Source organism: Bufo bufo, chromosome 2 (genome assembly GCF_905171765.1).
Source record: "Bufo bufo chromosome 2, aBufBuf1.1, whole genome shotgun sequence".
Lineage (NCBI taxonomy): Eukaryota > Metazoa > Chordata > Amphibia > Anura > Bufonidae > Bufo > Bufo bufo.
This window is the reverse complement of record NC_053390.1, coordinates 647,991,872-648,004,258: the sequence shown is the minus strand read 5'-3', so window position 1 is coordinate 648,004,258 and position 12,387 is coordinate 647,991,872. Positions and strand designations below refer to the sequence as shown.

Sequence of the window (12,387 nt, the reverse complement as noted above, 5' to 3'; positions counted from 1 at the left end):
TTTAAAAAAAGTTTTTTTTATTTTCATTGCCATATTCAGACCCCCGTAACTTTTTTATAGTTAAGTGTGAGAACATATGTGAGGGCTCATTTTTTTGTGGGACAATCTGTAGTTTTTGATTTTGGGGTGTGTATGACTTTTTGATAACTTTTTATTACATTTTTTGGGGAGGTAAAGTGATGAAAAAAATTGGGAATCGGCCATTTATTTTTTATATTTTAATAGTATGGGCATTTTCTCATGCGGCGATGACCATGGCATCTGAGGAGTTAAATGTCTGCGATCGGCATTACTGATCGCAGTGTCTACTGTATAAAAACCACAGGCACCCGCTAGCTTATGGCGCTCACTCCGCTCCAGACCAGGCGCCATATTTAACCACCTCCGGACCGCCTAACGCAGATTCGCGTTCCGGAGGTGGCAGCGCTGCGCACAATCACGCATATACGCGTCATCTCGCGAGACGCGAGATTTCGCTCAAAGCCAGCCCGCGCATGCGCATCGCGGGCTGGCAAAATTTAAAGAACAAGTTCGTCACCAGCCTGCCAGCAATGATCATTGGCTGGCAGGCTGGCGATTTTCAAAAAATCCAATCACAAGTCATATAACAGATCATATTAGCAAATATGATCTGTTATATGGCTTGTCTGCTCCTCTGCTGGTCCTTTTCGTCGGTTGGATCCAGCAGAGGAGCAGACTGAACTGTGAGTACACCAAACACTACACCTTAGCCCCAGATCACCCCCCTGCACCCCAATTAACCCTTTGATCACCCCTTTGATCGCCCCTGTCAATCACTAGTGAAAGGAAAAAAAGTGATCAGTGTAAACTGTCACTTTTATTTTTTTTCACTAGTATTGGCTGTTAGGTTTTAGGGATAGTTTAGGCCCCTTGGTTAGGTAGTTTAGCCTGAGTTAGCGCCCAGCCCACCGCACCGCAGTCACTTATTCGCTGTTTAGCGTATCGCTAAATAGCATTTGTACTTTTATAGTATCTGTAAGTGATCAAAACTGATCACGGTCAGATCTATAATAGTATTAGTGTCACCTTAGCTCGCCCTCCACCCAAAACGCAGTGTTTGCCCGATCAGGCCTGATTGGTCGCCCACACGTGCGTTCACCCACGCCCGCCCCACCGCAGTGACAAAAAATATTTTTTTTTTTGATCACTGCACATTCATTTTACACGCACTGCGGCGATAAAAAAATCTGTTTTGATATTTTTTATCAACCGCAGCGGCCTCCGGTATTTCGCTAGCCTCCCCTTTGTAAGACAGGTTTGCTTTTTTTCTTGGGTAGTCTCAGGGAATACCCCTAAATTTAGTAGTCCAAAATGTCAAACAGGGGGTATTCTTCTGAAGAGGCCTACAGGATTCTGACCCAGTCGGATGAGGAGTGGGAACCCTCATCTGACGAATCTAGCGGGTCAGAATATGAACCTGTGGAAAGCAGTGGCTCTCTGACCCAAAGTTCGGACGAGGAGGTGGAGGTCCCTGATAGCACCAGGCGTACCAGGCCCCGTGTCGCTAGACCACAGGTTATGCAGGATCCGCTTCAAGAGCAGCAGAGTGGGGCTGTCGCTGCCGGATCACGTGGTGAGGCATACACCAGCAGCGCAGCCCTCCCTGGACCTAGTACCAGCACTGCCGTACAACATGGTGACGTCGCGAGCACCAGAAGGGCAGTTGAAGCTGGTACGGTGGCACGTGCAGTAGTTACCCCGTCGCAGCCACCGCACAGACAGGCCCGTAGAGCCCCTAGAATCCCTGAGGTGCTGGCAAACCCTGATTGGCAGTCACCAACTTCAGCCGCACCATTAGTTCCCCCTTTCACCGCCCAGTCTAGAGTTCGGGTTTAGACGGCTCAAATCGGTTCGGCCCTGGGATTTTTTGAGCTGTTCTTGACTGCGGAGCTCTTGGACTTAGTCGTGGCAGAGACAAACCGGTATGCCACACAATTTATATCCGCCAACCCGGGAAGCTTTTATGCCCAGCCTTTCCGGTGGAAACCAGTCCAAGTTTCCGAACTTACATTTTTTTTGGGCCTTCTCCTCAACATGGGTCTAACTAAAAAGCATGAATTGCGGTCATATTGGTCCACGAACCCGATTCATCACATGCCCATGTTCTCTTGCTGCTATGTCCAGGGCACGATTTGAGGCCATCCTCCGTTTCCTGCATTTTAGCGACAACACCACCTCCCGTCCCAGAGGCCACCCAGCTTTTGACCGGCTCAACAAAATTCGGCCCCTCATAGACCATTTCAACCAGAAATTTGCAGATTTGTATACCCCTGAGCAAAACATCTGCGTAGATGAGTCCCTAATACATTTTACAGGGCGCCTTGGCTTCAAACAATACATCCCAAGCAAGCGTGCCCGGTATGGGGTCAAATTGTATAAGCTCTGTGAAAGGGCCACAGGCTATACCCACAAATTTCGGATCTATGAGGGAAAAGATCAGACCCTGGAGCCGGTCGGTTGCCCTGACTACCTGGGGAGCAGTGGGAAGACAGTCTGGGACTTGGTGTCACCCTTATTCGGCAAGGGGTACCATCTTTATGTGGACAATTTTTACACAAGTGTGGCCCTCTTTAGGCATTTGTTTCTAGAACGGATTTGCGCCTGTGGCACCGCGCGAACTAGTCGCGTGGGCTTCCCCCAACGGCTCGTTACCACCCGTCTTGCAAGGGGAGAGAGGGCTGCCTTGTGTAACGAAGAACTGCTCGCGGTGAAATGGAGAGACAAGCGTGACGTTTACATGCTCTCCTCCATTCACGCAGACACGACAATCCAAATTGAGCGAGCAACCCGTGTCATTGAAAAGCCCCTCTGTGTCCACGACTATAATGCGCTCATGGGAGGGGTGGACTTCAATGACCAGATGTTGTCTCCGTATTTAGTTTCCCGCAGAACCAGACGCTGGTATAAGAAGGTGTCTGTATATTTAATTCAATTGGCGCTGTATAAGAGTTTTGTTCTCTACAGTAAGGCTGGGAGAACAGGATCCTTCCTCAAATTCCAGGAAGAGATCATCGAGAACCTCCTGTATCCAGGAGGTTCCGTGGCCCCATCCACCAGTGTAGTTAGCCGTCTACACGAGCGACATTTCCCCAGTGTCGTTCCTAGTACCTCAACCCAACCGTCACCCCGAAAAAGATGTCGTGTCTGTAGCAGGAGTGGAATAAGGCGTGACACCCGCTATTTCTGTCCTGACTGTCCTGACCACCCTGCCCTATGCTTTGGTGAGTGTTTCCGGAAGTACCACACACAGGTACACCTAGCATAGGGATTGCATCTCACAGGACAGGCACACAGGGCTATTAGGGCCCTTTTACTCACAGCTGCTGCAAACCTCTCCTTTCACCTGGGATAAAGTGCATAACGTACTTCGCCACATCTTTGGGCGATTTGCGCTTTGCACATTGTCCCATGGGGAAGGAGAGGTTTGTTCTATAAAGGTAAAAAAAACTAAATCAAAAAAAAAATACCGGTAAGTAAAAAAGTTAACGTTCAGTTAAAAAAGTTTAATATGTTCTGTTCAAAAGTTAATAAATTTATTGCGTTGCGGCCTGTTTTTTTCTTTACCTTCCAGATGGACCAACCGATCGACTAGCTGCAGCACTGATGTGCATTCGGACAGAAGCATTGTGCTGCTGTCAGATTACACGCAAGTCGGTGTATGCGGCGCTGCAAGACGAGATTTCTCCTCTGCAGTAAAAGATACGTTTGCCGAGGCATATGAGCTGAGGAGGTGGCGGTGTTCATATACTTTGGCAAACACTTTGTATATATAAAAAAAAAAATCCCGGCAATGATTTATTCATCCACATCGATTGATGTGAATGGAGAAATCTGGTTTGCCAGGGCATACGAGCTAAGTGGGTATGGATGTTGGGCGGAGCTCCTATGTCCTGGCAGACGCCTTTCCCCTCCTTTTTCTTTTTTTGGCAGAGATTTTTTCATCCACATTGATCGATGCAAATGAAGAAATCTGTGCCGTTCATTTTTTTCTTTCAGCCCAGAGGCTGAACAGAAAAAAAAAATCTCATTACCTGTATGCTCAATATAAGGAGAATAGCAGAAACTCCTAATGCTGGGCATACATGTAATGATTGCGGAGACCCTCAAATGCCAGGGCAGTACAAACACCCCACAAATAACACCATTTTGGAAAGAAGACACCCCAAGGTATTCGCTGAGGGGCATATTGAGTCCATGAAAGATTGAAATTTTTGTCCCAAGTTAGCGGAAAGGGAGACTTTGTGAGAAAAAAAAAAATCAAAAAAATCAATTTCCGCTAACTTGTGCCAAATTATTTTTTTTTCTATGAACTCGCCATGGCCCTCATTGAATACCTTGGGGTGTCTTCTTTCCAAAATGGGGTCACATGTGGGGTATTTATACTGTCCTGGCATTTTAGGGGCCCCAAAGCGTGAGAAGAAGTCTGGTATCCAAATGTCTAAAAATGCCCTCCCAAAAGGAATTTGGGCACCTTTGCCCACCTAGACTGCAAAAAAGTGTCACACATGTGGTATCTCCGTATTCAGGAGAAGTTGGGGAATGTGTTTTGGGGTGTCATTTTACATATACCCATGCTGGGTGAGATAAATATCTTGGTCAAATGCCAACTTTGTATAAAAAAATGGGAAAAGTTGTCTTTTGCCAAGATATTTCTCTCACCCAGCATGGGTATATGTAAAATGACACCACAAAACACATTCCCCAACTTCTCCTGAATACGGAGATACCAGATGTGTGACACTTTTTTGCAGCCTAGGTGGGCAAAGGGGCCCACATTCCAAAGAGCACCTTTCGGATTTCACAGGTCATTTACCTACTTACCACACATTAGGGCCCCCGGAAAATGCCAGGGCAGTATAACTACCCCACAAGTGACCCCATTTTGGAAAGAAGACACCCCAAGGTATTCCGTGAGGGGCATGGCGAGTTCCTAGAATTTTTTATTTTTTGTCACAAGTTAGTGGAAAATGATGATTTTTTTTTTTTTTTTTTTTTTTTTTCCATACAAAGTCTCATATTCCACTAACTTGTGACAAAAAATAAAAATTTCCATGAACTCACTATGCCCATCAGCGAATACCTTGGGGTCTCTTCTTTCCAAAATGGGGTCACTTGTGGGGTAGTTATACTGCCCTGGCATTCTAGGGGCCCAAATGTGTGGTAAGGAGTTTGAAATCAAATTCTGTAAAAAATGACCAGTGAAATCCGAAAGGTGCTCTTTGGAATATGGGCCCCTTTGCCCACCTAGGCTGCAAAAAAGTGTCACACATCTGGTATCTCCGTATTCAGGAGAAGTTGGGGAATGTGTTTTGGGGTGTCATTTTACATATACCCATGCTGGGTGAGAGAAATATTTTGGCAAAAGACAACTTTTCCCATTTTTTTATACAAAGTTGGCATTTGACCAAGATATTTATCTCACCCAGCATGGGTATATGTAAAAAGACACCCCAAAACACATTCCCCAACTTCTCCTGAATACAGAGATACCAGATGTGTGACACTTTTTTGCAGCCTAGGTGGGCAAAGGGGCCCATATTCCAAAGAGCACCTTTCGGATTTCACTGGTCATTTTTTACAGAATTTGATTTCAAACTCCTTACCACACATTTGGGCCCCTAGAATGCCAGGGCAGTATAACTACCCCACAAGTGACCCCATTTTGGAAAGAAGAGACCCAAAGGTATTTCGTGATGGGCATAGTGAGTTCATAGAACTTTTTATTTTTTGTCACAAGTTAGTGGAATATGAGACTTTGTAAGAAAAAAATAATAATAATAAATCATCATTTTCCGCTAACTTGTGACAAAAAATAAAAAGTTCTATGAACTCACTATGCCCATCAGCAAATACCTTAGGGTGTCTACTTTCCGAAATGGGGTCATTTGTGGGGTGTTTGTACTGTCTGGGCATTGTAGAACCTCAGGAAACATGACAGGTGCTCAGAAAGTCAGAGCTGCTTCAAAAAGCGGAAATTCACATTTTTGTACCATAGTTTGTAAACGCTATAACTTTTACCCAAACCATTTTTTTTTTACCCAAACATTTTTTTTTTATCAAAGACATGTAGAACAATAAATTTAGAGCAAAATTTATATATGGATCTCGTTTTTTTTGCAAAATTTTACAACTGAAAGTGAAAAATGTCATTTTTTTGCAAAATAATCATTAAATTTCGATTAATAACAAAAAAAGTAAAAATGTCAGCAGCAATGAAATACCACCAAATGAAAGCTCTATTAGTGAGAAGAAAAGGAGGTAAAATTCATTTGGGTGGTAAGTTGCATGACAGAGCAATAAACGGTGAAAGTAGTGTAGGTCAGAAGTGTAAAAAGTCTCCTGGTCTTTCAGGGTGTTTAAGCCCTAGGGGCTAAGGTGGTTAAAGAACCAACATCCGCCGTACATGTATGATGGATGTCGTGAAGGGGTTAAACATAATGGAATAAAGCACTCAACAATATTCGCCCTATAAGACGCACTGATATTTTTCCCTTCTTTAGAGGGAAAAAGTGCATCTCATAGGGCGAAAAAGATGGTACATCACCACATAACTATATAAGACTGCGCGATAAATTACTTCATGCAGTAAATGGAAATGTGATATAATTTATAGTTTTTAATTTACAATACGTGGGTACTGTAAAATATCAACCAAAATCTGGCATACAGTTAGAAAGCTAGCTGAAGTACAGAGCTGTACTAGCTCTGTTGTGCCAAAGCTCCTTCCATCAGTCTAATCGATGGGGCTGCCAGGAACCCCCACTATTATGATATTGAAAAAAAGCAGGTCATGAATATTTAAATCCAGAAAAAACCCTTTAGGTTATGTTATATAGGACTAAGGCCTCATGCACACGAAGGTGCCGTTTTTTGCGGATCGGCAAAAAAAGGAAGGCGCCCGCGTTTCCTTCCGCAATTTGCGGAACGGAAGCCGGCAATATAAATGCCTATTCTTGTCCGCAAAGCGCGGACAAGAATAGGACATGTTATATTTTTTTTGCGGGGCCGCGGAACGGAGTGCTGTCCGCATCTTTTGCGGCCCCATTGAAATGAATGGGTCCGAAACCGAGACGCCAAAACGGCGGCTCGGATGTGGACCCAAACAACGGTCGTGTGCATGAGGCCTAAGGCAGATTTCAAAAGTGAAGCCTGTCAATTTATGCTGTGGATTTCCACCATGGATTTCACACTTTGCAATGCACAGCCTGAAATACATGTCAAATCAGCAGCAAATGCGACATCAGGCCTTGTGCACACGATCTACACCAATCACTTCAGACCAGCCTTACCTCTTGTAGCTGAGGCTCTTTCTTCTTTGATGACATGCTCACGTGTTTATCTAGATTGCTGTAGTTTTTGTCAGTTTCTTTATCAAACTTCTTCTTCTCTTCCTGTGTAAAAGAGTTACACATTTTATTAAACCATTGCACAAGAAAGTGAATAAATGCAAATTTTCCAAAATGTTCACATTTTTCCTCGCTGTCTTACATTTAGACCATTTTCTACTCCTAAAACAGGCCCATCCTCGCCACCCGCCCTCAATTTTAGACCTGGCATGAGCGGGGCAAAGTCGCAGATAGCGGAGCAGCTCACCATTGCAGCGCCATCTGTACCTAACATATGCCTAATTTAGGCGTATTTCAGAATAGTAAATGACCCCCTTTGTGTCTTTATTCCATGTCCAGAAAAGCACTTTTATTGTGCTGAAAAACAGTCCCCAAGTCCCAGCCCAAAGCAAAACAAACCCCCACCCAGTTGGGCACTTGGGAGCCGGTTTTTAGCACACAGGTGTGATTGGAATGTGTCTGCAATCAACTATGGGGCAATACTGTTAGTTATATTGCTGAAAATGACGTGACAGACTCCCTTTAAGAACACTGACAAACATACGGGTATAAGGTTAGGTTTTTGCAAGTGTTTTTTTGTTTTGTTTTGTTTTTTTACTTCCACTATCTTCAAAACGCCTACAAAAACATATGCAGTTTTCTAAAGCATTTTATACTTTGATCTTTTTTTATAACTTTGATGTGGTGTCTGGGGCATATTAAAGGCATAATTATAAAATTACTCAGTGAATGATTTACACAGAATAGGCAGAGAGCAAGAAAGATTACAGCCACTGAAAAGCTGTCTGACATGACTAAAGGTGGCCATACACCAGGGATCAGCAAACTCCGGCACTCTAACTCTTCTCAAACTACAACTCCCAGCATTGTCCTTTCACTGCTATAGGAGTTACAAGAACAGGGAAGCAAGTGTGCATGCTGGGATTTGTAGTTTTACAGTACAGTATTGGAACAAAGTTTTATGTGAATCCACTTCGGATGTGTCATCCGAAATAGATTCGCTCATCCCTACTCCTCATCATAAATTAGGTGCATCCTCTTGCAGTCTGTGCGCCTAAACAGAAATTTACGACAACTGCCATAGATTTCTGGCTTAATCAGCTTGCGATTTTTCTGGTGTAAAGGAGATGATAAATCTTCCCCATAGTCTATCTTTCTGCAGAACGGACATACGGATGCGGAAAGCATATAGATGATCTGTGTGCTTTCCACATCCGTATGTATGTTCCACAAAAAAATAGAACATGTTGGGAAAATCTGGCAGTAAAGGCCCTTGTACACAGGCCAATTATCGGGGATGAGTATTTGTATAAACACTCGTTTCCTAATATTGACCTATGAAAAAATCATTACTTCTGTGCAGCAGATCATACTGTCTAAACAGCAATCTGCTGCACACATATAATGATACTCTATGGCAGTGATGGTGAACCTTTTACAGACTGAGTGCCCAAACTGCAACCCAAAACCCACTTATTTACAGCAAAGTGAAAACATGGCAATTTAACCTGAATACTACAGTCCAATACAGTATATCTTCCTGTGTCGTTCAAAGTGCGCCCTGCGCTCATGAATGGCAAGAAAGGTCTAAGGCATATTGGTACACCATAGACTTTTTCCAGGGTGCCCACAGAGAGGGCTCTGAGTGCCGCCTCTGGCACCCGTGCCATAGGTTCACCACCACTGCTCTATGGGAACATGCAATGACTGTATCACTTGCCCCCATACAGCTGAGGTTACTATTAGGCAGTTATCGGAAACATCCGGGTAATTCCCAATAATTGCCTCTTCTCAAACTACAACTCCCAGCATTGTCCTTTCACTGCTATGGGAGTTACAGGAACAGCGGAGAAAGTGTGCATGCTGGGATTTGTAGTTTCACAGCAGCTGGAGTGCAGAAGGTATGTTGATTCCTGCCATACACATCAGATAGAAGTTGCCTAACCGTTTATCAGCAGTTGAACAAACAATCATTTGGTGAATTGTTAAGGTCTCCCTACAGTACTTTAGCTCCAGGTGGCTAGTATAATCAACTGCTATACATATGCATTAAAGTGTATTATGGCTGTTCAAAAATAAAATACTGGCAAGTACGTACAGTGCTGCCCATAATTATTCATACCCCTGGCAAATTTTGACTTAAAGTTACTTTTATTGAACCAGCAAGTAATTTTTTGACAGGGAATGACATAGGTGTCTCCCAAAAGATAATAAGACGATGTACAAGAGGCATTATTGTGGGGAAAAAAAACATTTCTCAGCTTTTATTTACATTTGAGCAAAAAATACAAGATGTTCCGCACTGTGGTCGGAAGCCAAAAGTGACACCTGTGCTGGCCAGGAGGATAGTTAGAGAGGTGAAAAAGAATCCAAGGATCACCACCAAGGCCATCCTGGTGAATCTGGGCCCTGCTGGTGGCAATGTCTCAAGGCAGACAATCAAACGGACACTGCACAATGCTGGGTTCCACTTCTCCAGATAAGGCACAAAAGCTCGCTTGGCCTTTGCAAAAGCTCATCTGGACAAAGAATAAGACTTCTGGTCTTCTGTGTTATGGTCAGATGAAACAAAAATTTAATTGTTTGGTCGCAATGATGTTTCCTTCATTTGGCGTAAAAAAGGAGAAGCCTTCAACCCAAAGAACACCATCCCCACTGTCAAACATGGTGGTGGGAACCTAATGCTTTGGGGGTATTTTTCAGCCAATGGACCAGGGAACCTAATCACAGTAAGGCTGAGTTCACACGGGCGTTGCGGGAAAAGGTGCGGGTGCGTTGCGGGAACATGCACGATTTTTCCGCGCGAGTGCAAAACATTGTAATGCGTTTTGCACGCGCGTGAGAAAAATCGGCATGTTTGGTACCCAAACCCGAACTTCTTCACAGAAGTTCGGGCTTGGGATCGGTGTTCTGTAGATTGTATTATTTTCCCTTATAACATGGTTATAAGGGAAAATAATAGCATTCTGAATACAGAATGCATAGTAAAATAGCGCTGGAGGGGTTAAAAATAAAATTAAATTAAATTTAACTCACCTTAATCCACTTGCTCGCGCAGCCCGGCATCTCTTCGGTCTTCATCTTAGCTGTGTGCAGGAAAAGGACCTGTGGTGATGTCACTCCGGTCATCACATGGTCCGTCACATGATCTTTTACCATGGTGATGGATCATGTGATGACCGGAGTGACGTCACCACAGGTCCTTTTCCTGCACACAGCTAAGATGAAGACAGAAGAGATGACGGGCTGCGTGAGCAAATGGATTAATTAATTAATTTTTTTTTAACCCCTCCAGCGCTATTTTACTATGCATTCTGTATTCAGAATGCTATTATATTTCCTTATAACCATGTTATAAGGGAAAATAATAATGATCGGGTCTCCATCCCGATCGTCTCCTAGCAACCGTGCGTGAAAATCGCATCGCATCCGCACTTGCTTGCAGATGCTTGAGATTTTCACGCAGCCCCATTCACTTCTATGGGGTCTGCGTTGCGTGGAAAACGCACAATATAGAGCATGCTACGATTTTCACGCAACGCATAAGTGATGCGTGAAAATCACAGCTCATGTGCACAACCCCATAGAAATGAATGGGTCCAGATTCAGTGCGGGTGCAATGCGTTCACCTCCCGCATTGCACCCGCGCGGAATACTCGCCTGTGTGAACTCAGCCTAAACGGCACCATGAAAAAAGAGCAATACATGAGGATTCTCAACGACAACATCAGGCAGTCTGCAGAGAAACTTGGCCTTGGGCACCAGTGGACATTTCAGCATGACAATGACCCAAAACACACAGCAAAAGACTTGAATCCAATTGAGAATCTGTGGAGGGAGCTAAAGATCAGGGTGATGGCAAAAAGACCCTCCAACCTGAAAGATTTGGAGCTCATTGGTAAAGATGAATGGGAAAAAATACCTGTGGAGACATGCAAAAAGCTAGTCTGCAATTATAGGAAGCGTTTGATTGCTTCTCTTGATTATTGAGAAGGGTATGAATAATTTTGGACTGAACACTTTTTGCTCAAATGTAAATAAAAGTGGAGAAATGTTTTTTTTTTCCCCACAATAATGCCTCTTGTACAGCGTCTTATTATCTTTTGGGAGACACCTATGTTATTTCCCATCAACAAATTACTTGCTGGTTGAATAAAAGTAACTTTAAGTCAAAATTTGCCAGGGGTATGAATAATTATGGGCAGCACTGTATGTGTACTGAGATAGCAGGTGCAGGGTCCGACAATCGGCACTACAACCATTGGCGCACTGCAACTGCATCAGGGGGGGTTGTTAGTTATCCTGTGAAACCTTTTAGATGCCACAGTCATTATTAACCGTGATATTTATGGGGTTCTCTCTGATCTCAGCCGTTGCAGTCGGCCCTGCTACATATGGAGACCGTTTGTGTGTACGACTATTTGTAGGAATACACAATACAACAAAAATGGATGTAGAGTTGCACCTATTTCTGGCAAGGGGTTAAACACTGCCAGAATATTGAGGCTAATTGAAACGTCGCCCGTTTCAGTATGTACTATACCTTAGAGAGTACCTCTCAATTCTCCTGACTGTACATTGTGTTGTTTCCAGTTCTATTATACACCAATTTGATACATGACCCCCAAGAGTTCGAAAGACACTCCTGAATTGTCATTTTATGGGGAACAGTATTTACTTCCACTGGAACAACATAAATGAATATTTACTGTCCATAAAGTTTAAGAAATGCACTGTTATTATAAGATACAAGGGAAAAGTGGAAGAACACATTGCTTGCAGTATAGAAGAAATACAGCAAACAGATCATGATTTTAGTCATTCGATCTAGTACTGCTTTAACACAGTGGTTGATCTCCCATTTTGGACTCTCTGGATTCTAGCTGCCAAAGCAGCAGACCAAATAACTGCTATAGAGCTTAGGTGGAAGGGGAACCCATCCAGAATTACTACTTCTGTTCCGCTATAAAAATCCAAGGCATTTTTCAGAATCCACCACTAGGGCGAGTTCAGTACAGAG

At 43.6% G+C, this 12,387-nt stretch overlaps 1 protein-coding gene across 2 annotated transcripts in view; it reads right to left on the bottom strand.

The window, feature by feature from the left end:
* Positions 1-12,387, bottom strand: part of ARHGAP10 (Rho GTPase activating protein 10) — a 351,925-nt gene that overhangs the window by 259,814 nt on the left and 79,724 nt on the right. For both annotated transcript variants that reach the window (XM_040418526.1, XM_040418527.1), the window contains exon 5: positions 7,311-7,412. In XM_040418526.1, coding sequence (XP_040274460.1) covers positions 7,311-7,412 — 102 coding nt within the window. The remainder of the gene's footprint in view (positions 1-7,310; positions 7,413-12,387) is intronic.